At 35.7% G+C, this 27,534-nt stretch overlaps 1 protein-coding gene across 2 annotated transcripts in view; it reads left to right on the top strand.

Moving 5' to 3' along the window:
* ZNF804B (zinc finger protein 804B) overlaps positions 1–27,534 on the top strand; it is a 233,613-nt gene that overhangs the window by 149,235 nt on the left and 56,844 nt on the right. Inside the window, exon 1 of one of the 2 annotated variants that reach the window (XM_019285870.3) lies at positions 14,012–14,113. The exons of the other annotated variant lie outside the window; for it this stretch is intronic. Coding sequence (XP_019141415.2) covers positions 14,105–14,113 — 9 coding nt within the window. The 5' untranslated portion in view covers positions 14,012–14,104. Of the gene's footprint in view, positions 1–14,011; positions 14,114–27,534 lie in introns of those variants that run through there. 2 annotated transcript variants of the gene reach the window in all.

The following is a 27,534-nucleotide window of genomic DNA, read 5'->3' as shown; positions in this document are numbered from 1 at the left end:
ATTTCTTAGAGTGCCTGTAAGCTACCCATGCAAAAGGAAAACATTAGTCAGTGTCAGAAAATATTACACGGTAGAGTGTTATTTGTCTAAAGACTATGTTGGTGTTTATTCTGGGTATGTTGTTTGTATTTAACTTATGTTCTGTGTTTTTTAGAAGATTTTGTCCTTATGACTGTTTTCCTTTATAATCTGTTCAGATAAGTATCTTAGATCATTAGGAAAGCTACTGATTTAGTTCAATACCATTTAATTCATAAAAATTTCTTGTTCTACAATGTCTCTTGAGTATATTCTGAAATTTGCTGAATTTTTTTGACCTCATGATTATCCAAGTTGTGTATACTTCTGATTTTTTTATAGTAGCTTTAGAAAGTGCCCTTTTAGGGGCAGAGGAAATGTACAGTAATCTTTCTCTTTCTCCCTTTTTCTTCCTTTGTTTTGTTCTTCCATTCTGACTTCTTAGGACAACAATAAAGAAGATATTTAAGCATGAATATATGCCAGGGTCCTGTAGAATCCATCAGCTGTGTGTGTCTGAGTGTTTGTTTAAAGCTAATTAATGTAAGACAGGTTAAGAAAAGCCCCACCCAGATACAAAAAAAATCCCACAAAATTATTGATAAATTATAAATATTTGCATCCTTTAAATGCACCTATGAATACTACCAATAAATGATGGGTTTGATGCTTATAGCTGTCTAAGAGATCTGAACTCGTGACACTGAGTCACCTCAGAAATTTATCTTACATTTGAGGGCTCTGTTTTGCCTGAGTACTAATATCAAATCAGTAAAATTACATAATATCTTACACAAAAATGCTGCCCATATTTTTTTTTCTCCTTCTTGCAGTGCTAATATTTCTCATTTGAGAATAAATTTTACAAAGGAAGAAGTCGCTTAAAAAAAAAATTCTGCTTTGTGTTTCTGAACACTTATGAGGTTAAATCATGAAAGTTATGATTGGGACAACTGAAAATGTTTTGAGCTACTTTCATTTTTATTAAGAGTATCTTGCACACCTTGTATAATAAAAAAAAAATGTTGTGGCTGTGTTCCTATCAAATTGGTTAGGACTTTCACAGGAACCATCTGTTTTATCACAGTTCTTAGCCACCAAGAAGAAAAAAACCTAGAGAATAAAAAAACTAAAAAGGATGTCAGAAATATTAGAAATATTCCCAGTCTACACTGCCAGGCAAAGATTAAGAAATACTCTCTCACAAGACTTACAGTGTTCAAAGCTCTAATTTGACAGACGTGGAAGATTCCTAATGACAGCAGATAAAATCAGTTTCAAGGGGGCGATGACAAGCCTAAAGACCAAAGAAAAGAGACAGGGCAAGAAACAATAGTCTTAGGATAAATATCTTATGGCAGGACCCTGAGGATCCTAATAGAGAAAGTCTAAAGAGATGTTCAGATGGTGGATGTTGGAGGGTTTTGCCCGTTGGGAAAACTCAGCAAAACAATCAAAATTATCTTTTCTGTTTCATATTCCAAAATTGGAGCTCACAGATCCTAACTTCCAATCTTACTCTCAAAACTCTCACACTACTTTTTTACTCAAGAGTCATATGGGTACAATAACATAGGAGAAAAAGTAGTAGAAATGGGAGTAATTGAGCAAAAGAGATGTGATCTCTCTCAGCTCATTTAGAAAAATGAATTATTTTAATTGCGAGTCTGACACATCTTTATAGAGTGCATGAAAATATAGGCCTGGGGATTTTTTTTAAGGTTGGCCTACAGAGGTTCATTCAAATCTTTGCTGAACAGCTCGCTGAAGCTCTAATTGAAACATTTAATTTAGTACTCCATAAAACACCTCGAAATGCATTTTATCACAGCACCAGCAAATATTAAGTGTTACTTATTACAAGGAGGGAAAAATGATCCTGTGAAAAATTGATTTTTGCTTCAGAGGTGCCAGAAGGAAGCTAATTAACAAAATGCATACTGCATACATGAAGCAAGTCAGTTTTGATTATAAAGTGAGATTTTCAGTGTAAAAGGACGGTGCATTTTGTCGTTGTTTTATAATTCTCTTTTAAGTAGCATGTGCGAGGATCTGTAGCTATCTGCATGTACATAATACTGTGCACTCTTTACATAGCAGGTATTCATTTAAAACTCAAACAAAGGAATCAAGGACAAGTGTACCATAAATCAAGGACACATTGAAGAAAACTGAAGCCATATAAAATATAAATTTCTTTTTTTTTTTCTCTTTGTATGTGTGTAATAAAAATGGCTTTTGAAGCAATTCTTGGTTATGTCTGACATTTCTAGTGATGAATGCTGGTGTGCACCAGGGCATGCTAATAGGGAAAACAAGGAACAATTGGATGTCTTGAAGTAAAATGAGGGTCACTTTAAAGATATGCATAGAGGAGTCTTATGCACTAATAAATGCAGCCTGTGTAACCCGAGGTTGATAAGAAGATGAAGAGCCACATGTCTGCGAAAGAATGTGCTGATGTTAAATCCTTCTCCTGCATGAAAATCTGGCTACTTTTCCTTTTTCCTAATATTACCACAAAAAGTCAGGTACTGTTCATTCTCAAACTGCTCTTCAGTTTGCTATGAGCCCAAGACAGAAATTTAAACAAGGCTTTAGTACTGCAAGGCAGTGGGAGCGTGGGGCTCTGCAAGCACTTATTGAAGGTGGTACATAGCAAAGTCACCACTAAAGGTGCCAAGGAGATATCCTGGAGATGGCCTAGGAACAATGAGTACAGCTCATTCAGCAATTTGCTCTACCAAAACATTTTATTGACAACATTGTCCTGTGAAGTGGTGGTGGCTCAGTTATTCTTGGGGAAAATATGCTTGCTTTCTTTTTTCCTTATAGCAAATTATTAACATTCCTTTTAAGAATAAACAGGTAATTAATGACTTTGAGTTATTTTCATTCTGCTGTTGCACTTATGAAGATTTACTTAATCAAGTGTGAAATTCCTGTGAATTTTAATGAATTAAAATAGTAATGTTTGACCAACTGATGAGCCATTATTTAAGAAAAACAAAAAAGAAATCTTATTCCAAATTGCTTGCTAAAACTCATCAGCCTAAGCAGAAGGAAGCTGCAATTGTATATTTTATCAGTATTTCAAAACTGCTTGGGTTAAAATAAGCCTGGTGAAATTAAAAAAAAATCCATTCCAAATTGGAAATAACAAGAGAAATGTCAAATTTCCAGAAAATATTGACTTAGGACCTTAGAATTGGTTTTGTATAAATTGTTACATATTTTTATATGGTAAGGAATACTCTTGAGACTTCAAAACTCATAATCTTGCTATTACTCTGCCTAAATTTGTCTCAGGTTTTCTGGTGAGAGCAGTGTTAATTCTCTGCTCTAATAAAAGAAAAAAAATTATGCAGAAAGAGGTGATTGTGATCAAAAGACATAATGAATTAATGCATGAGAGCCTAAACCTTTAGAATGCCAGGGATTTTGTTATTTTTCAATAGTTTCTTTTAGACAAAACCAAAGAAGTAAACCTTAATATGCAAATTAGTGGAGCAGCTATAGAAGGTAGTGTATTAGTTAAGTAAAGATGTTCTGTGGGCAGCAGAATCATGGAAGAATGGATAGATAGATAGATAGACAGATATAGATAGATATTGATAAAGAGGGTTGAGACAAATGAAAATATGAGGGTTACATCTTTTGTTAAATATGAAACTGAAGTATGTTACACTGTTGTAAGCAATCCAGTCTTGAACAATTTGAGTGTACTGAAATATCTCCTAAAGTCCAATCAGTAAGAGGAACCAGCAACATCACAATAGCACAAGTCAGGACAAGAAGTAGAAATTGTCAGACATCTAAAATCAGAGGGATGGGGCTATTTTTAACAAAATAAAAGATCATTTAGTCCTGGAGAAGTTGCAGACAGAAAGTAGGAGTACCACCTGCCCTGGTCAGATCAAACCCTGACCCTGCTCAGATCATACCATCCTTTTTTGTGCTCAGCTCATGTCAAGATAATAGATCAAGATAAAGGCATGAGTTTTAAGACTGCCTTTTAGATGTCTTTTCACCTTTTTAGGACTCCAGTATGAAAAGTCATATCTCTTTATACTAATGAAAATCTTTTACTGTACTCTAAAATTATAATATTCCTAAAATGAGTGTAAATCAAAATGATGGAAAGAAGTATCTACTACAAATTGAAGTAGTAATACTTATTTTTCCAGTTGATGTCAAGATCTTAAAGTGATTCTGTTTTTATAGAGAAATAGTAACTCTAAAAACAATCATAATCATTTACATTTCTTAGTACAATAATGAGCAATGTTAAATGATTTCAGCTTTTTATTTTAAGTTCAGTAATAAAATTATGTGCAGAGGACAGTACACAGGACCACAGACCATACAAAGTAAAAATATGTTCTTCAGTTAGTCAATATAGCAACTCTGAAACAATAAGTTTTCTTAAATGCTTCCTGAAAGAGGAAATCTCATTGGTAGCATTCAAATATTGAATCAGAAAATCGCAGAATCATTTAGTTTGGAAAAGTCCTTAAAGATCATCTAGTCCAACCATTAACTTGACACTTCCACATCCACCACTAAACCTTGTCCCTCTGTGCTGCATCTACACATCTTTTAAATACCTCCAGGGATGGTGACTCCACCACTTCCCTAGGAAGATTGTACCGGTGCTTGACAACCCCTTCAGTGAAGGGAGTGTTCCTTATATCCTGATGCAACTGGAGGCCATTTCCTCTCCTCCTGTCACTTATTACCTGGGAGAAGAGACTGATCCCCACCTGGCTCCAGACTCTTCTCAGGTAGTTGTAGAGAGTACAATAAGGTCCCTCCTGAGACTCCTCCAGGCTGAACAACCCCAGCTCCATCAGCAGCTCCTCACAAGACTTGTGTTGCCCATCTTCATTGCCCTTCTCTGGACATGCTCCAGCACCTCAATGTCTTTCTTGTAGTGAGGGGCTCAAAACTGAACATGACTTGTCTGAACATGTGGCCTCAGCAGTGCCAGTGTAGTGGGACGGTCACTGCCCTGGTCCTGCTGGCCACACTATTGCTGGTGATATGACAGAGCTCAGAGTACTATACTAAGATGTGTCAAAATTATATTTGAGCCCACAGGTGAGGAAATATTTTTCTAGGTTACTATGGTCAGCTGAAAATTCTTATGTTGTTTAAATAAAAACCAAGTAAGTTTCTTGCAGTCTACAGTAAGTTGTTGGACCATTTGCCACAAATGGTAGTACACATGTAAGAGTAAGAGTTGTGGGAGTCTACATGGCGTCAACACTTTGGTTTTGTTCCTCTTTTTTTCATTAGAAGAAAAATATATTTCTTTAAATATTTTGAATACTGTGAAAATCTTTTAAAGGCTGCAGTAGAGAGGAAAGTAACAAACTTATTTGTTCATGTTTCTATATAAGAAACAAGCTTAAATTCTCACAAATAAAATACAAGGGAAAAGCATTCTGAAGTAAGTTACCATTTGGAGTAAGCTTGTTAAAAGAGGTACAGTGAGCAATATTGACAGTTTTTGTAACTGCATTAGAAGAAAACATTTCAGGCATAGCTGCTCTTGTCTTTGAAAAACAGATGTGGACAAGATAAATAATTTTTTTCTGTTCTGGCACGTCTTGTTACTTCTTTATGGGATATCTAATATATTACAAAGTTCCAGTGTCATTTAAGTATACTAATGACCCTTTTTCAGGCACAATTTCTTCAGCAATGTTACTAATTTTTTATTTTTCAGGTATTATCTGAAAGTGTATTTCTGCTAACACTGATGCCAAAGCAATCTGAGAACAACTGAAACTTCTCAGTAAGGCAACATTTAGAAAGACTGTGTTCTGGTATTGCTTTCTATTACAACAATTTTTAATTTAGGCCACCTGTGGGCAAAGAGTAGAACTTTTATAACATTCTGAAGAGCTTCTAATGTTTCTTTTAAAAATATAGACAAAAACTTCAAGATATGAAAATGTTTTTGTGTTGGCATTCAGTGGCATATCATCTTATTACTTATAGTTTCATCGGTACGAGAGCTGAATGAGTTGTCTACCAGCCTGTTAATCTGTTTTTAAAGGCAATATATATCTTTCTGAAAAATGCATGTTTTCTCTAGTCTTACAATTGGAAATTGAATGTACTCCTGCACAAATTAACAACTTGATACTTTTAAGTGCTTCTTAAAGAAAGACATGTTTCGAATTTCCTCACTTTAAATTCTAGTTATTGGACATCATTGTGTTTAGGATGGAGTTTAGAACTTTAAAAAGAGTTGAATTTTGTTCTCCCACTGCCATTAGTTAATTTCTCATCATTTTTTAATTCTAAAATAAGTATTTTAGCATCAATATCTAACTTTCTTTTTCCCCATAATCATTTTATTAGGCATTCGGCCTTTATTAGTCCACACATTTAGAAGACTTCTAGCACTGTCCTACAGTTCAAATAGTTCTTACCTTTCCTTAAGGATATAAACCAGAAAGAAGTCATAATGACCCTCATTTTCTTCCTTGTGGCAACTGAAATGGCAAACTTTAATTTTGTCATTCCAGTGAGATGCCTTGAGGCGAGTAGAGCCTGGGTTTGGGTCCAGATGGGCTCACCATTGTACAGTCATATAATACTTGACTAGGTCAGTTGAAAATTTGAAAATTTTTCCCTGTTAAATTTTTTAATGTTATCATATCCAAGCTGGCAACAAACATAATTTATGACCACTATTAAACTCTGGCCTTTTTCTTCCTCCACTGGTTCCAAACTGCTTTGTAGCATACCAGCTTTTGTTTTTCATCCTGTTTCCAGCTTTCCTACCCTCAGGATGGTCCAACTGTACCATTTGGATATATATTTCATATGATGCGCATATGTGTTTGTACCTGTAATACATTAATTATAAGCTTCCAAATTTCCTTATCACACTGTAGCCTGTTGTGCTAAACATTCAGTGAAAGTATCTAACAAGGCTAGGTTTTCAACTGGTCCATCCTGTGCCAGTCTGGTGGTAATCAAGAGACCTGATGTTCCTGCCCAGCTCCTGCTTATCCCCAGAAACATCAGACCTGGCCAGAGCCACCCTGTAGCAGCTCTGGGCTCCAGTTCCTCACAGCTCTGCCCTGGGCTGCCTGTGAGCCCACATCCCAGCTCAGCCCATTCCCAGCTTAATGCCCAGTGCCTGGAGCTGGGGCTGCCCTGGCTGCCCCCCCTGCCCTGCTCCTGTCTGGGGATGGGATGGGCCCAAGCTATGGGGTCCTGCTTTGCCCCTTCAGAAAAGCCCTCATAGCTTCTGATCCCCAACATTCCCAGCCCATGAGCACCCTGAGACTTCCCGAACACCCTCTCTCCAGCCATATGAATCCTTTTGGTACAACCATAATGACCAGCTTCCTTCCCACTCGCATCTCTTTTTGCTAAACATTTCTATAACCATCTGCAAAGGTATGAGCTTTAAAATGCAGTTTAATTTGAACTTTACTTTGGTATAAAACAATACCGAGGAGGCCTTTGCCTCCTCTGGGAGTAAATCCTAGTCACCACTCTTACCTTGGCTAGCTATGAACCACAGAAAGGAGGAGCTGCTGCAAGTGAACCTTCAGAGAGACATAAGGAGTAAAGCTTTTTACGCCAAAGAGCTGCCAGAAACTTTTCCTGTCAACAGAACAATAAGGCAACATTACGTTAGTCAAAAATATGCTCTTGATGCATTTAGTTCAAGAATCTCTTTGGAAGCATGGTCCAAAATTGCTGATGTGATTGGTATTTGACAGGCTGTTGCTGAACCTTTTGTTATTTCTTGTCACCCTTCTCTTCTGTATTATACCACTGAGTCTGATGGGAGCTGAGAAAAGTAACCTCCTTATTCTGAAATAAGACTTGATATCAGATATCCAGCAAGAATATTTGGGGTTTGTGCATTCTGAGGAATTGGCAGCAATTCTGTGTGCACAACTTACAAAATGCAAGATGAGATGTAAAAGTCAATGTTGGAGTGTTTGCACGCTATAGTGGCTATTCCAGCCAGAAAATATTCAGTGTTTCAAAAGTTGTTAAAATCATTATCAGAAAATTTAGAGACACACAGTTCAGTAAGCATGATCAAGCGAAGTAGAAAAATTGCCAATGGAAGGCCAGTAAACTGGAGTTGGAGTAATATGAACATGCTTTCTGCCAGCTTAAAACAGTCTTTCCAGTAAGTATACCTAAAATAATTCGTGGGCCAACGGAAAGTGTTAGGCAACATAATTTTATTGGTAACTTTCAAATGTGAGGTGAAAGTTCTTGCAGTGAAAGGTACATGTCTGGAGATGTTCTTGCATGCATGTAGGGGAGGATTTATGTAATCCAGCTTGAGCCATCTAAAAGTTTTCTTTAGACATCTCTCCTGCCATGACTATATTTAATGGTGAAAGAGCATTCAAGAGAGTCCTCTTACTAGTCATATTAAAAATCAGTCTTAGCACTCAAGTGAATGTTTTTTGTTAACTGTAAAGGGAACACTAATAAATAATAGCCAGAGTATCTACACCTTTGTGAAGTAATATTAGGTCAGAAAAATCATGCATCTTGCTGAACATGAAGCTTATCCTCATTGCCTGTTAGGTGCTGACCCTTTCATCAGTATCACAGTTTATGGGATTATGATGGTGGCAATAGCACAAGTGTGTTTTATGGAAAGGAACATAAGGAATGGCTGAATTACACAAAATGTATGGATAAAGATATGTCAGCCTTTAATAATGCATGACAGAAGTGAAATGGTGTGCAAAACGTTTCATTTGCTTGAGAATGACTCATCTATCCAAAAAATTGCATTACAGGAAAGACAAATCACAACCTCAAACAATATGCTGAAAAGGTTCATCTATCATGGCATGTTATGGACCATATATGATGAACACGTTACTGTGTTTGGGACCTGAGTCATCTCAGCCTCAACAGGCTGTTGCTCTATATAGTTCAGCAAGGAACTTGAATGTATGGAAATATTTTTCTCTGTGCAGTTGTGTGATAAAATTAAACATATGTGCTGCATTGAGACTTTTAGACAGACAATACTTCTGACTGTCAGGACAAGATAAATAGCTCTTCTTGCCTGTATCTGTGTTAGTTTCTGTCTTGTGTTTGGGATATGGTGTCTGCATTTAAACATTCCCTTGCAGTAGGTTCTTGGTACATCATGGGAGGTCACAAGCACTGCAGGAATATTAAAATTAAAGAATAGGAAAGGAATTTCAGATCACACTTCAGTTTCTTCAAGAAGAGTTGTGACTATCCTCACTCACAATTTTTCCTGTTCAATATGAAGATTAAAACATTTGTAAACATTATGGGCATACTTCAGCCCTCTGGCTAGATATTGAATGGATCCAAAGCAGTTAAAGATATTTTGCTTCTGTGTCAGCTGTTTGTGGACCTTGGACACGTGTTTCACTTTGAGTTGCAATGAAACAGCAGGAAAAAATATCTTGTCAAGCAAAATTGGACACTTAAAATTTGTGAAAGACTGGACAAGGTTTACTTTCTCACCTTCTGTGTAAAAAATATGACACTTCAAAAGAAAAGAATCTGAGAAGTGGATGACAATGAGCATTGTCAGGTGATTCGGTAGAAGGCAGTAAAGGTGCTCCAAGTAAAGGATCTCATTCTGACATCCACAAAGTCCAGTCATCAACCAACAGTTTCATCTGTGTGAGGGACTGCTGCCTACAGGGTCCTCATTGCTTGGAATAAAACAGATTTTGCAGTATTCAGTAAGTTTGTCTAGTTTGGAAACTGTCTAGTGGGGAAATCACCCAACAGCCTGATTGCTACTGGTGTCCCCAACTCCTTTCCGAACAGCAAGTGGCTGAAAGTAAGAGCAAGTCCCTTTCACAGAAGTTCAACCTTATAATCCAAAACACTTCTTGCAGAGTGTACATGTAGACCAGGTGCAGTCTGATTGCTGTTAGAGATGAACACCCTTCAGCACTTTACATGTAGATTGTTCTGTAGATTGCCTTGCTGAGTAGAATAAGAATGTTTGTATTTAAGATATGTTTGAAGTGCTGAAGAAGGGCAATTTGAGTGGACAATGATGAATGCATAAATAATTATTGATCCAGATTTTCAGTGTAAATTTAAACCTTTCATTACATTTATAAACCATCAGTGGTTTATATGACGAGCTTTTTTCCTCTCTTATTGCATGCCCTTATTTTTTTTTCTGCTAGAGAAAGGGAAAATGTTTTGAAATACACAAAGAAAGACCACCCAGTAAATATAATGTGGTAGTGTCTGAAGAAATTTTGTGTTTCATTGGCCTGAATATGTCCTTAAGAGACCAGGTTTCTGAAAGAGTTTGGTTAGGATTTAGTAGGCATCTGACCTACAAAATGGCACACAAACTTATTAAGTAAGAAAAAACATAATCTATAAAACCCCCTTTATAAATAGAAACTTTAATCCTTCTGAGGTAAAACAAAGACAAGGAGCAAATTGTCTGTCAAATAAAAACATCTGGCACAATAAATATAAAAAGATTTGTCATTGACATTAGTCAAATTTCTGGTAGGGCAAAAAATGTCATGCAACTCTATATTAAAACAATAGAGTATGTTTTGATGCATGAAAACTGATGTGATGGAAGGTCAACAAATCCGTCCATCCATATTAGATGATGGCTATTAAGTGAATTCCAGAAAAAAATAAAGGAAAAATAATGAAATCAAATTGTGCTCCTTGTGAGACTGAACCCTTACTAGTGCCATTCGCAGACATTTCCAATTCCTCAGGCTTCATAGAAAATAATTCACAACTATGATCTGATGTTACTGCCATTGCAATTGTAGCAAAAGACCAAGTAACTTCCATCACTGGAAGACTGGAACTAAAAATCTTCTTTGCCCTCAGTGTCCATATGATATTCCAACAGTTTCTTTTAGGATTAGGAATAAGAAATTTCAGATGGAGTAGTGAAAAATGTTCTGATATGAATAACTTTGGAACTGGTAGAAAGGCTGGTCCTACAAAATGGAAAATAATGTCAATATTTTGCAGCAACTAGGCATAGCTAGACTTTATTAATATCCATGTTGTTCACATTCTCACATTCTATCCCACACTTTAGTTCAATTACACATCATTTTATAACTGTCAGAGAACACTCATCCTTGCCATTGTTCTGAAAGGAAGTGCGACACGCTAGGGAAAGTTGACATACCTAGATACGAGAAACAGAAGCTACAAAGTGTTTCATTCTACAAAAGTATCTTCAGAAGCTACTGGAACACACATCTTTGATACTGTACTATCTACTTGCTCTGTGTAGTGTATGGAAAAGTCTCTGTAGTATTTGTCTGTGAAACGTCACACAGCTAAGAGATGTGTTTCTTACCAGAACTGTGCCGACTGTGTTTGTCTCCAGAGATTTGAATGCTGATGAACAAGCTTTTCTAGGCAGCCTGAAAAGACTATGAACAGACCTCTCTAAAGCAGCTGTGAGAATAGACTCAAAGAGGGGAAAAAACTTTCCAAAGGTCATGGCATTATATGGTAAAATCAGTCAGCCACAGAAAATAACTCCTGTCCAAGAATAGAGCAAGCAGAACACTTTAAACAACCCAGGAAAGGAGAATTTGGGAGATAATGTATAGGAAAACAGGAAAAAATATAACATTGCTGACTGACAGTATTAGACATGGATGATGTGATTAAAGTGAGAATAAAAGACAGAACTCCCTCAGGAATCTTACTTGAATTTATATCATTCCTTCTTTCCCTTTGCTTCTTAGGTGAAGTGGGAGAAAATAATAATTCAGAGAAACGTCAGATTTTTTTCTTTTTGCTTGCTGGGAGATGATAAGGATTAAAAAAGCTTTTTTTTGTTCATATTATATCATAGAAAATATTTTATTAAGCATTTCAGCAAAAATAAATTTATTATTTCTAGTGTCATGCAGATATTTTTCCTATAATTCTGAACTGACAAATTCCCATCCTGCATTTAAATAGTATGTAAAGAAGCAGGATTCCATCACCTGTTTCAATACAATACAAAGTTCCTTTCAATAGTTCTTTAAATTACAAATATAGAGGACAACTGAAGCATCTGAATTATTGATTTACCTAAAATTTAATTTTATGACTCACTGATAATCTGCATACATCTGAATCTGAGGCATATTTATAGGATTTAGTAAGAAAAGATTAGGGTTCTTACCTGTACTGGATCTCAGAAACATAGTTTTTAACACAGAAGACATAGTATTCCTTAGGTAATGCTGTTTGACCAAAAAAAAATCCTTGTGTGGTGAAAATGCCATTTCTGTCTTCCCTTTAGTAAGCCAATTTTGCATCAAAAGAAAATATTTACTTTATCAGATGCCTCTCACAGGAGCAACTATCAATCTTCCAATTGATGTGATCGTGCATAATTCTGCCTGGAGTCTATCAGCCCTCAAGAAACTTGTGTTCTTTGATAAGTACGGGGAGAACAAAGTACCCTGACATTTTAGAGTGCAGATGTGGATTGGGGTGATGTTCATGATTACTCTTGTTTCATCAGGGTAGATTGAAGTGGATGTAATTGAAATGTTATGGCATCTTAATTTTCTCTCTTAATCGCTACAAAGTATTGCAAACTATTTTGCTTGTTTCAGAAATGCAGAATTAGTAGAAGATTAATCAGCTTGGCCATTCATTCATCTATTTAAAGTTGTAGTGCTGAAAAAAATCTGGATAAATGACTAAAAACTTCCATAATCTGTCTGAGAAAAGGACATAGGTGTTTAGGTATGGAACTACAACATAATTTTGCCAGTTCTGAAAGTACTTAGAGCAATTGGAAGCAGCACAAAGTAGAGGCAATTTGTTAAAGACAATGGAAACAATACAGATGACGGCCAGATATTATAAATATAAAAAAGACGGAAAGCATTTTTACTGTGATCTCTTCTCTGGCCTCATCTGGTAGCATTATTAGTGTTATTAACTGTATTAATTGTCTACTATTAATAGTAAAAGACTTTGTAATGAAATTTTCTATGTTTATGCAATGGAATCTGTGCTGACTTGTGGATCACACTTTTTTTTCCAAACAAAGGTGCAGGTTTATCTGTTGTGCTCAAGAATTTAATTTCCCCTTAAAATTTTTTAGTTTTTATTTTTTACTCTTAACTATTTTCAAGGTTAATGAACAGAAAATTAATTCACCTATGCAATGTGCAAAATCCAACATTGGTGGAATGTCCTGCCATGTGAAATATTATGGCAAAGCGTAGGCAAAATAATATCAAAGAATGAAAAACATAGAGTACTTCTGCATGTGTATGTTTCTAATATTTTACATAAGTTAAAGACATTGATTAACACACTTGCAATTGATTCCATTTGTAATTGCTTTCTTCCTTCAGTAAGACTCAGTTTTAAGGGCAATAATAGCACAGAATGCTGTTGTTAATTGTGTGTTATGGCTTCTAAAATTGTGTACATGGTTCATTTGGAGATCTTGCAATGTACTTGCACAAACCAAATAAACAAAAATAAAGGCCCCTTATTAATAATGATTTTTTGACACTTGGCATAGTCTTTTGTGTTGCATGAAAAAATAGACACACAGCTGTTAATTGACAAGAAAAGTAATAATCCTTTGATTACAGTAGCTAAAGGCTGTCGTTTAATGGATTTTACTTGTCACTTTTAATTCTTTTTAATCTTTGTCTGCATTTCATTAGAACGGCTTTATCATTCTGATGGCCCTCCTGTCGTTATTCTGATTGAGTTAATGGGTTGTCATCATACCACGGAGCTCCAGTATAAAATATAATAGTTTTATTTATAATCTTCAGGGACATTTTAAAGATGATTGCTTTGCCAATCAGCTTTTCTGGTTTTACAAAGTACATTGTTTTAAATGGAGTGCTGTATTTTGCTTTCTCTTGCCTGGTAGGTGCTCTGAGCAAAGCTTCTATCTTAATCTTCCATGACTTAATCTACCTATAAAATTCAACAGCCAGTTGGTGAGGGAGCTAGGAAAGGACTGTTATCATTTTCTGTCCTACTCTTCATCTGTGATTTTGGCTTTCCATTTAAAAGCTACATGCCTGCACTGCAGCTTTCCTAACAGATGATACAGGTACTCGAATATTATTCAAAAACCTACCTGAGGTCTCATATTACATCTATTAAAGTAGATTTATTTTTATCTCGTGTTCTCAACTACAGCTGTACAGCTGAAGAATGCTTGATATTTAGGCATTTACTTATCTTTGAGAAAACTAGTGTTCAAGGTACTGTATTTTTTCTACTTCATTGCAGAGTCTGATAAATTGCTAATAATTTTAAATATAATACCATTTAATAGGGGAAAATCTTTTTATATAATTGTGGGACATGGGTTGGGGAGCTCATGATTACTTTTTCAATTATGTACTATGAAAAGTATGCTGATTGCATATAGAATAATGCTTGGATGGACAAGAGTATTTGTCTTGTTTTTAGGCTGAAAAGCAATATCAGAAAATTATTGTAGAGAATCCATTAATAAATTATCGGTGATTATATTTGTGATACAAATCCAGTTGTGACACCAAGCCATGCTGCTGTTATTGACCTATACAATACCCTGCTGCAGAACAGATGTCATAATTAAAATAGGCACAGTTTGTGATTTATTTTTGTAAAGTTACTAGAGCATGGCTTATATGATAGCCTTGCCAACAAGTTAGGAAATAAGGAAGATATGTGGAAAATAGCTGTCTAAACTCATACATTTTTATTTTAATTCCTATGTAACCATTTCAATTTTCCTATCTCTGTGGAGACTTTCTGAAATGGGGTGAAGTCTTCCAAGAACATTAGTTTATATATTTTTTGTCGAAAATATGTTGATGAAGAAACAGAGATATGCTAGCAATATGCTGTATCAGTAGGTCAGGTTTTCAGGACAAGAAATAGAAATGCAGAGGATTTTTTAAAAACTGCTTTCTAGAAAAAAACAAGTATTATATTTTGGAATAGTCAGAGTTTGTAGTGTTGAACAGCCTCTTCTTGGAGAGGGTTTCTTATATATCTTGAGTTTCTCAAATCTATTTATAAGTGTTGTACAATAAAATTGTTGTGTCTCTCAATATGTATATATTCATATCTACATGTATGTTTTTATGCTCACTGCTCTTGCAAATAACTGTTTAATCAGAGAGGGGAAATTAAACATTTGTTTCATTTTAATCAAACAAGTTTTTCTTATAGGCACACTTTCATATGCTACATTATTGGCAGACTTTAAACATATAACAGATACCCGACTGTTACCCTTGTTCTTTTGCTTTCTGATGCATTAAATTGCAGATGTTAAGAGATTGGAAAATCATGTGCTGCTGCTGGTACTTTTTAAGTTCCAGATGCAACCATATTTAAATGTTCTGAGTAGTGACAGAGTCTCCAGAAGGACCACCTCTATGGTTTTCTCTTGGAACCACGAGAGAACAGCCTTTTGGCTGTCTACTTTTTATGTAATTACTATTATTGTTATTATTTGCATTCTTGCAGTGCCCAGGAACCTGAGCTAGGTAGGCATTCCTTTTGAGTTCTCCTATATTATTCCTACATAAGAACAATCTAGCATGAAACGTTTCCAGCACGGAGAAATGTCACTTTACAAATTCCATTCTATTGAGTCCAAGAACAAGTTCTGCAGAAGTTTTTTGTAGTAGCCACCTGTCCACATTTGAAAACTTTTCAAATATGAGTATTTTTAAAATGCTATGCTTGGTGCCCAGGGTCTTTTCTTCGTCTTTCTGGTTTTGGGTCATTGAAGCAGAACGGCCCACATCGGCATTAGGATGTTGCCCAGAAGTCCATTTAAGAGCACTCTGATGAATCAAGAATTTCTTCTGGTTCACAGGCATTCCTATTCTCTTGTAATTTTTAATGATTTCTAATATTGCACCAACTATCTAAGCTGTTTTCCAATGTCAATACGTCATCAGTTACATAGATTACTGCTTGACATGGATGACATCAGCCTGTCCTGTTTTCTATATGTACTTGCTTCAGAATAGTTGTCTTCACAGCTTGCCTGAAGATTGGCACATGGATACGGATTAATTTGCATTTCTTTCTCTCCTCTATGAATTTACATTTGTGGATGTTGCCAGACTAACTCAGTCAATTTACTATGGCATTGTTTTAGTCTGGTTAAATGATGGACAAGAGCAGATGATGGTTTCATATGGGAACAATTAAAATACACTGGTCATAGAATCGTTTTCATTTACCACAAGCCTACAAGGGAAAAAAAATGTCTCCCAGAAATGTTTTCCTGTAGATTTACTCCACTGAGCTGAATCAGCAGAGAAAAATTAATAAATTTAGAAGTGTTTTATGAAGGATCCATTTACTCTCAAGAGGTCTGCTGGACTACCCTAATCTATATCAAAAATGAGGGCTTGTTGACAGGGGTAGGTGAGTGGTGAAAAACAAAAGAGACAGGAAGGACAGAACAGACATTTAGGCAAAATTGGAAGCAAAAATTGACAGAAAGCAGGGAGGAAGGGGAAAAAAGGAGAACGAGAGTAAACCAAAAATACTTACAAGTGACAAGAGAGAATATACGCAAGTTGAAAATATCAGGATTTTGATTTCAGCTTAGATGGATGATATTTAATGCCCTAAGTCTCTAGATATCCTAGCAATAGTTGGGCTTATCATTTTTCATCTCTCTTTGCTTCAGCACTGCACTGTGAGTTATAATTAAAGCTGGTCTAAGATAGCAACAAAACTGAATAAATTATTCATTGAAAACCAGCAACATTTTCTAAATAATGTATTCAATGAATAATATTCAACTAAAAATAGGTACAGTATACACAGTATTCTGTGCAGGCTCAGAGCTGGTCCTTGGCCCACATTTTATCATAACTAGTATGATGAAATTGATTTGTTTCTTTTTTAGAGGAGACAAACAAGAAAAAAGTTTTTCTTTCTAGCCTCACAGGATATGCTATATGAGTGCACTTTGCTGTTAAAATTCTAAAGTTAATTTCAGTATCTTAATGAGCAAAAATTAACTAATCCCTTCATGGAACTTAGTGGCAGCCTAGACATCAATGATGATGATATGATTATGGTCAGAAGACAAAAATAAAGATGGTTCCAACCAGCTAAAGGTATATTTAGTGCTTCAGAAAAGCTTCCAACATCCAAAGAAAATTGTGAATACCAACAAAATGGTATGTGGAAAATTTTGAGTGAAGTGGATATGAAAAAGAATTTCTCTAATAGATAGAAAACTGCATTGCCTTACTGAGCTATTTTTTTCTAAAAGTCCTTTGCAGCTCAGTGGTAGTACAAAGGACAGCAATTGTCAATGAAAAGCAATAGGGAGAAAATGGAAAAGAGAGGACATAAAAATTAACAAATAAGTATGGGAGTATAAAATACAGAGTATTTAAAGGAAGATAAAAGAAGCAGAGTAAAAGGCAGTCTGTTGATCTAAGGCCTATGAGCTTCAAAAAGTAAATTATGAGTAAAATAAACTTTGTCAAAGTTGTACACCATATAAGTATACAAAAATCACATTCTGAATATATTTTAAATTTATATATTAAAAAATGATGCAAAGAAGCCAAATATAATCAACATGTATTTGAGTAAAAATAATAAGTTGGGTATGAAGCTAATGAAAGTGAGATAAGAAAGTCTATCTGTTCTTTTACTAATCATTAATCTAAACACAAAGCTGCAATTTACAAAAAAAGGGGTATTTTTTAAACCATCAGACCTAGCTCACTCATTGCTAGAAGTCTTCAGTCTTGCTGGACCTGTGAAATACTGAAGTAAATATTGGGTTATGAGGGATACTCCAGAAAGCTGAAGGAGTACTGGTACTGTGTCAGAATTCAACAAGGTTGATAAGTTGTGCCAAATAAAACCATAATCCAACTTCACTTCTTAGCAAATTAATGTAAAAAAGCCACTGTGGAAAGATGTTCATCTCCTCAGATTTTCTCCTCTTTTTCTTTGGTTTCTTTCCAGGAGCAAACATTACTTTGTCCTGCTTGTGCTATCACTACAGATTAGCTTTCCTTCTTTGTGGTTGCCAGTGCAAAGGGAGAAGTACTGGTGAAACATATTTTTTTCTTAGTGCTCCTATCAATAGGATGTTTCTGGTGCGACCCCATCTTGCTTCCTTTGCTACAGCTCTGGTTAAAGAAGACAATTAATTTAACGTAGTAGCTTGGTTAATTACTTTTTTATCAAGATTTTTAGGAAAGAACGTCAAGTCAACCAAACATTCCTTAGATAAAGGCAAATTTTTGCATGTGTGGACATGGAAAACATACAGTGGAAAAGATACTATTTTTCTTGATAGTTTCCACATTTTAATTCTAAAAAAATACCTTCTTTTTTCTTCTACATAGGCATGGAAACTCATGTGGAGCTAGTTGTCAGTTCTGAACCCCCAGTGTAATGAGGCCGAGGTACATAATGTTTCATATTATATTCCGATAAGTTAGAAGTGTTCAAAGCACAACCCAAATGTTAAATATATTTAGAACTGTCTCTTTCCAACTGCTTGATAAAAAGTTGGGCCTGTTATAATTAGCATTACATTAACATTTACCGTTTAATTACATTACAAAAATATATGGTTTAGTGCTACCTTAAATAAAATCTTGTTGAAATGTGGGATAGTGAAGGAGGAGTTATTGAAAAAATACTGAATTTTATTATCAATTAAGTTGAATACATTGTTTGTGGCTTTATCACACAAAAACATAGTTGCCATTCTGTACAGAAGTCATTACCAGCCCACTAGCCAGAACTTTGTGAAATAAAATCTATTAAAAACAGGAACACTGAAAGCAATTTAGGGAAAATACCTGTGTTTTGGCTCATTCAAATTGCTTTTTTTAAAGCATTTGAAATAAATAGAACCTCTCAAAAGTTTCTTGTTCAACAACAATCACTGTAATCTGCATCCATTATAATACTGTGCATTGTACTCCTTTGACAGCAGAGCTAAGCAATCAATATGCACCTTTTCAGCAATCTCTGCTGAACCAATCTCATATGGTTAATAGCTGAGACAGATGCATTCTATAAGTATTTCACAATTGTACCAAATGCATGTTGGCCTCTTACAGCCTTCTGTTAGCAAGCAAATGCTTAAAGCAATACTGCAATAATGTCTTCCTTAGCTCTTAGAATAATTTAAATGGAAGAGCTAAAATCCATATTTTAAATCTAGAAGAAACAGTGGTATATAAATGTAGTTTAAAATACATAAAAAGAAATTATTATATAAAACCAACACTTTAAAAAATCTAAAATGTCAGTATATGCAAATACTTAGCTAAGATACCCAAACAAACTTAACTTTATGTAGGCCATAAAGAACACAAACATCCATATTATATACAGCCTGTGCTTCTAAGTGATATAAACTTTCTTTTACTAATACATATATCTAGCTAACTATATTTGTTCCTCTCTTGTAAATCATTTTCTTTGAAGTTTAGTTGCCTTTTCTATTTAGAATAATGTCTCATTGAATGTATAAAAATGTCAGATAATAGTTAAATCTACATAATATATCTGCATAGTGCCACAGCCATGTCAGGCAGAGAAACTAAGCCCAAGATGCCCTGAAGTAGCTGTTAAACAAGTCTGCCCATGATATTTAGGATTGAAGTATTTATCTGAGTTTTAAGGTGTTTTAGATTTGATAAATTCCATATTGTTTCTAATATCTGCATGTGTCATCACAGAATCATAGAACCACAAGATAATTCAGTCTGGAAGAGGCCTCAGGAGGTCTCTGGTCCAATCTCCTGCTCAAGCAGGGTCAGATGTGAGTTCAGACCAGGTTGTCCAGGGCTTGTCCATTCTGGTATTGAAAATATCAAAGATATATAACATCCAACCTCTCTGGGCAGCCTGTGCCACTGTTTTATTCTTTTCATTGGGAGAACGCTTTTCATTATGTTTCAGTTCCCTTCTTTCCGCTTGTGCCCACTGCCTTTCTTCCTCCCACCATGCACTTCTGTGAAGACCCCAGATCCATCTTCTTGATCAGCCCTTCGTAAAGTACTGCTGTTAAGTCCCTAAAGGGTGACTAAGCCAAGGTCCTTCTCCTCTACTTACAGGGAAAGAGGTCCGTCTTGACCATTCTGGATGTCCTCACTCAACAAGGAAATATCTTGTAATTAGGTAGTGCAAATCTCTGGAATTGCCCTGGTAGTGTAATATGCCACCTTGCTAAGGTACTTTAGCTTTATTACAGAAGGACATTTCGAGAACACCAGCAGTTCTTCCTTTCGTCCACTTCTAGTCCCTCTCCATTGGCTGATGGCTCTATTTGTGGTCCTATTTTTCACTTTAAAAATCTGAGGAGGAGAAGATTAGACCTGGTTTCAGCAATCACTGGAAAAAAAATGAAATATATTTTCAGTTCACATTTTGGGCTAAAGAAATCACTAGGGGTGTTATGAATTAGGTAGACACATGAAAAAAATGTGATGTTACATGTGTGTTAAACAGTAGATTTTTATGACAAGTGCAATATATAAACAATATTGAGTTACTCAGTGTACTCTACTAATCCATCTTCATAGGTGAGTGACTTATTTAACCAGTTACAAACTTAGTATTGGATACTAAGTTTGGATACTCAAAAAGTCTATTTTCAGTGAAAAATAAAACTTTGCTAAGTATTTTAGGACTGAGCTGTACCTTATCTTAAAATGATAGTCAATTAAGATCATAGCTTTTGTTCTAAAAGTACAATCAATTTCTCCATGATAGGTGAGACAAAATCATCCTATTCATCTCAGAAAAGAATGTATTTCAGGGGTCAATGTCTTCTAGAATTATTCAGTGAAGATAGTAATAATTATCATACCATATTTCTATTACGTTAAATTTCACTGAAATTTACTCTTTGCATAGACCAAATTTATCTTCCCTTAGTTACCCTGGAAAATATTATTTGCCTGAATGAACGTAAGACAGAATTTTTTCATCTGCCGCAGGATCCAAATTGTTAAAGGCCTTTCAGTTTAACTTTGACGTTTGCTGTGATCATTTTAATCCTAGACATGCCAAAGGTAGTCGTTGCAAGACAAATAAGGAAGAATGATAAGCTGGACTGAACTTTAGCTGACTGCACTTGGACAGAAATTTAAGTCTAGAAAAAAACCAGAAAGTCATTGTGTTTCTCAAATTCTAGGAACAAGTTTCCATAGTCATTATTCTTTCTTCATAAAACTTACCTAAGATTTCTTGTGCAACACTCTGCTCATCTGCGTTTATGCCAGATTTTGATAAGGGATTTTGAGTACTCCTGCAATATAAATAATTAAATAATTAATAATTTGAATTATGCTAATAGTAGAGCTTTGAATGCCCAGGGAAGGGAACATTGATACTCAATTTAATGTTGATCTGATTAGCAATCATGCCTTCTGGGAACAACTGTAAAATGAAAAGTAAAATCTAAGTCATTATTTTGGCAAAAGAGTTTGTGATTTTTCCATAATTTCTGCCCTTTCCAGGGAAAAAATGTCCCAAATTACTTATTTCTTATAAGGCTGCATTTTTTTTCTGATATGGCAGCTGCATGCAGCATGAGCAATGGGTTTATGATGTCATTAAAGTCTGGCACCACAAACTGGCAAAAACCGTCTATTTTTATTTACTATTTGACTTGCACTTTAATGTGTCATTTAGTGCTTAGAACCAGAATACTTGCTCATCTTATTTGATTCGGCAGTTGCAGACAGTACAGACTATGTAAGGAAATAGAAAGAGTACTGCCAGTTTGGTAAACACTTTTCATGAGAAGTTTCAAAACCTTAATAAATTAATAATGTGAGTAATACAAAACACTTCTAAATCCAAAAACATGAAATTGAGACTTTAGGCTATGGCAATTGACAAACTACACTTTGTAATAAATAAGAGAATCAATGTAGTATTTTTCTCCTTTGAGAATTTCCACAGAGAAAAAATATCTGCAGTTACTGTCATGGATTAAATATTTATTTAAAGCGGGGCACTGGAATCAGTCTCTTTTCAAATTTTCCTAAAACCACTGGGTATACTGAGCTATTAAAAATTGTTACAGTGAGTTTTAGTTGATTTCAGAGAAGCTATTCATTCTGCTAGAGAACTTATTGCTTTGCTAACATACTGGAGTTATGTTTTTTGCCAACTTCCTCATTAATTTCTAAACTTTCATGCACCTTTTTCTTAAATATGCAAATATTGATTAGAATTTTCAATAGAAAAAGGGCATTTACCTGTAACTGCTGCAGACTACCTAGTTGACAAGTTCATTATTAGTGGAAATAAATATTCCTGGAATTTTAGATGTTGCAAATGAGTTTGTCACTGCAACCATCTTCTGTTTGCTCCAGAATGATAAGGGATGATCAAACAGCTTATTTTGAACAACTGGGGGAAAAAAAAAAAAAAAAAAAAAAAAAAAAAAAAAAAAAAAGCTGTATTTCTCTCATTATTAATAGTCTTCTTCATATCATGCAGGCCATTTAAAGGAATATCTTTGCAATAAAACCACTATTTAATAATATCTATCAGTGTTTTGGTTTGTGTAATCAAAGAACTAGAACTCATAGACCTATCTTCCAAAAAATTTCTTCTTCTTTCTGATTAATTTTAGAATAAATCAATTCACAGGAAAGTTGAATTCTCTAATTCAGGATGGTGCTTATACACCCTGCTTGATATCCAGTCCAAAGCCATACTCTCCTGAATGCTTTGGTCCTCCTTCCTTAACCCTGCAACCTGTGAACTCATCTGTGAAGGTGCTGGCAATGTACCAGAAAAAACAGGGACCTTCAGTGTGCTTTGTCTCAGTCTCGACCTACAAAGACCATTAAGTTTCCAAATTATGTGTTTCAACCTGTTCTCCATGAAGTATTAGATTATTATCCATTATTAACATTTTTTCAGCCCTGATATTCAACATTTATGGACATCAAGGTGTGGACGGAAATATTGAGATGACCTATGTTTTACAACATAACTATCCAGAAAGAGAAGTAGAAAATTTGGGGGTAAAAATTAAATTTGTTATCACACAGGAAGAAGGAGATCAAATTCCTTACAGAGGATCAATATTAAATACCTGTTAGATTGCAACACTGCTTGTAAGAGTATTAGGAATATGAAGTTTTACTGAGCTCTAGGGATGAGATATAATTAAAAGACTCTGCCAAGATTAAAAAAATAAAATAAACTGGCTGAGAAGGCAGGTTTGATAATCATCTATAAAACCTAGCCATGCAGTGGTAAACAAAAAGTCACAATTTCCCCATAGAGCGTGGTAAACAAAAAGTCATAATCTCCCCACAGGCCCCCCTCACAATTTGACATTCAGGAAATAGTGGCACGAAGTCTTACACATCTTCAGGAGAGAGACAAAACCAGACAAACAACAATCCCAGAAATGATCAATCTCATTTAACTTTAGTTATCTAAATTCAGGTGTCTAATTTTTTTCATCCCAGGCCCTGATCATTAGGAACAGTTTATCTCATCTATTTTAGGACCCCTATTTCACAAGCGCCCTTGTTCAGGGGAGAATTATTTCTCCATTGACTGTAAAGGCAGGCTACAGTGCATAGTCCAGTCTATGGCCAAACGTATTTTTGGATGGCTTAATCAGGGCAAGTAGATCTGTTGGGGTCCCTCCCCCCTGCCATGTAGCCCTGGGAGAGGGGCCCTGGCAGGAGACACGGGGTTTCCCTGCCCTGGTCAGCCTCGTTCCCCATTGGTTGTTTTGTGTTCCCCTGCGCGGGCAAGGACCCTCGGGTCCCGTGATTGAGCAGTTCCTCGGCAGAGCCCCGGCCATGCGGCTGGAGAAATAAACATCTCTGAAACATCTACCAAGAATCAGTCCATAGATATTTCTTTTCCACGGGCCTTGTTGTCTGATACACGTGTTACAGTAATCCCCACTGTAACATAGATCTATCCATTAATTACAATTCACTTATAGTAAAGCAATATGTTGAATGAATTTTCACCATGGATCTATAGGTGTACCGTTGAGGGGTAGTTTCAGGACTCAGCAGTTTCCTATTAGATATGCCAGTAATAGGTAGATATTTGTGGGTATTCATATTATATTGTCACGGGGAAGTGTCCGAAGTGGTGCAGAAGCTGAATACCTTGGCTGGAGCAGTAAATTGCCATAACTCCCAAGGCTCAGAAAACGTGTGTATGTGTATCTCTGTGTGTGTCTCAATACGTAAATTTGTGGATAGCCACACTTGTCTGTCACTTATTATGCACAGTGTAGATTCAGGAAAAGGCATAAAAATGTTGAAAATTCCTGGTCTCCTCAGAGCATTTCTCTTGACAGAAAAGTCTGATCAATGCTGAGGAAGAGAGTGCATCCTGCATATGGAATTTGTGGTTGATGCCCTGGGGAATTATGAGTTTATCTTTATTGTTTTTATTACAGTGCCATCTGGGACTACTAGGCTTGGAGCTAGAGCCTTCTGTGGCAAGTAACATGAAAACAGCCAGCAGGTGTCTGCCCTGCATTTGTTATAATTTAAATTAAAATACATATTAAAATACAGCATATATATATATATATTTATATATGTATGTAGACAAAAAAAGGAAAACAGTTAAAAAAAAGGGAGGCACAGGGAGAGGAAAGTGACATAATACTGCATCAGTAGCCAAAACATCTATTTTTGCATTACAGCAAAGGAGAGGCTTCCCAAGGCAAGAGACATCATGACTTGCTGGATGCTCATAGGTAACCATCTCCCAACATATGGGAGATCCTGGAAGTGTGAAGGTATTTTGAAATCCAAGTACCTAAGAGATGCACATTGGTGAGGTCAGAACGTGGGCCTCAAGGAAGGAAGAATGAGATCTGAGAGATAATATCTAACACAAGCATAAGCTTTGCTGAGCTTTGATAGTAACAATAGATATTTCATGAGGTTCATTCAACTGGACAGACACCATGTTCAAACACATTCAAACAAATGTATGTATTGCCACATAGTTGTATTTCTTGTCTTTCAATTACTGAAAGAGGAAATCTTCTATAAATCCAACACCGTGAAAGCATTTCAGCTTGTTCGTGACCTGTATAATCACTAGTTAGTTACCAGCTCTGAAAATTGTTTTGGGGAAATAGAGAAATAGTTACATAATTGAAGGATGATTAACTGGGACAACTCCAATAGCTTCATTATAAACCAAGAGTGAAAACATTAAAGTTTCTTTAAAACTTACTGAATATCTGTTCTAGCCTTCAGAGTTTCTTTATAGAAAGTCTGACAGCCTGAGAATCCATTTAATGGCATTGAATTTGAAGCTGCTCCATCACTGCTAGATTTTGTGCCATTTAATCAGTTATACCCTCAAGAACATCCTGCAACACAAATGACACAAGTTAATTCAAAGCTGTTAGATAAGGGGATCTGAGGCATTAAAAGCTTGGGGCTGAATTTCTGAAACACACCTCTCCTATGTGTTGGACAATTTTGACACACAAAGCCATGCACATCTGAAAAAAGGGAGTACAATAGAGACCCTTCAGAAAACTGTAAGCATTGCTCCTGCAGAGTGAGCTTCTGATCTTATCTCTGTAAGTAAAGCAGTAGATTATCATGGAATGTCTAATATCAAATAGAATATAAGTAATTACCTGCTTCACTACCAATGGGTTTAGTACAACAGAGAGAGACCATTAATCTCTAATAAAATCATAAACAGAAGTCATTCTGTTGCCTTTCTTCCTTTTCTTTTTCTCTGAATTCTTTAGCCTTTATTAATGGCAGAGGTAAAATAGTCAGAGGTATAAGATTAGATGTCTGTAAAATGTTAAAGCAGCGTAAATATTTTTTTATTTCTTTGTTAAAATTCCTCTCTGATTGTTAAAATTTTACAGTGTACAATTGAACAAACGTAAATAAAGCAGCAGTGGCTGAAATAGCACTGTCCATTTTGCAGATTGCCATTCTCTCAGTCTGAACTTCCATGGCTCTTTTAAGAGTTCTGTGTGCTGCTGAAATCTGTAAAGTATGATGAAATATTATTTAATTGACAAGACTTTGATTAATAAAACTGAAATGTCAAGTTATTTAAGATTAATAAGTGACCTATCTTCTTTCGCTGGCATTATCAACAGTAGTTCAAATAGTGAAAGCATTGGAATTTGTTTTATGTAGTATTTGTCCTCATTTTAAAATGAAAAGCAAATTAAATTAATATTATCTTGTGTAGTTATTTTTCACAGCTGAGCAAGGAAGGAAGGTGAAATAAGGAATTTAACAAAGGGGATGAAGACATGCTTGGCTCTGGTGTGAACAGATTATGTAACTTTACCTAGGATTGCTCTGTCTGAGGTTCTAGGAAGAAGCAGGTGAGGTCTGTGGACTTGCTGTCCATCATAGAGCAGAATAAAATGTACCTTTTGAAGACCTGGTGTAGTTCACGGCATGTTCACGGTAGCAAAATTGCAAGCAGCTCTATTAGTCAAGTTAAGGAGCTGCTGCCTGCCAACACAGATGCAGCACCAGGCATGCTCCAGCCCATTCAAAGAGTGTCACTGTTTTTTGCAGCTGCTGGAAGAGCCAAAATTACTGACTGGCAGGAGGCAAGTGCTACACACAAAGGTCATATTCAAGACTGGATGTATTTCAAGACAAGGACACCATACTTAGTACCATGATCAGATTCTCCCTGCTTAGCACTTTGTAGAGACTGTGGAGTCCAGAAGAGCTGCACAGGGACCCCTCCTTGGTGCCCTGCCATCATCTGGCTGTGGTGGTGCTGTGGGGCTTGGGTATATAATGTGACAACGGCTGTGGTATTGAGGAGACAAGAAGTGGACATGAACAGTGGCATGGAAAATCAACTGTTACTTAAAATTTACTTGTTCTTTTACCTTGTATTTATAGGTTTGATGTTAAATCTCCAGAAGTAAAAGGAAGTTATGAAATACAGGCCAAATAACAGAAGAATATGCTAGACTAAAATCTCACATTTTACTTATTAAAAATATTGAATTACACAAACAACAAATGCTGGCATAATCAATTTGAGTATATAGTCATATAGATCAACATCTTACTTGCCATTTAGTATCATTTATTGATTTGACATCATTGCCTTCATACGCAGTTCTTAACATTCATCTAATTATAAACACACACTGTGGCAAAAATATACACTTCTGAAAATTCTTTGTAATATTAATATGGCAGATTGCTAAGGCAGCAGAAAACATGGTTTCTATGGCAGCATTTTTTGCTGCTGGTAGATACTTGAACAAGATTTGGCTGTGAAGGTACAGAGATCTATATAATTTTCTGTATTGGGTACAGCAGTGGCACCTGAATGGGTAAGTATTGAACTGGTAAAAACAAAAAGATTCAAAGAGCCAACATGACCATATCATCATTAGGCTTCATCCATTTTGGAACACAGCCATGTGCTTTATATCTTTTAACTGACTGGAAAAAGACTTTGCACTGCTGCTGGTTTGACTTTGTACTT

This window comes from Corvus cornix, chromosome 2, assembly GCF_000738735.6.
Source record: "Corvus cornix cornix isolate S_Up_H32 chromosome 2, ASM73873v5, whole genome shotgun sequence".
NCBI classification, from domain to species: Eukaryota; Metazoa; Chordata; class Aves; order Passeriformes; family Corvidae; genus Corvus; species Corvus cornix.
This window is presented reverse-complemented; position numbering and strand designations above follow the sequence as displayed.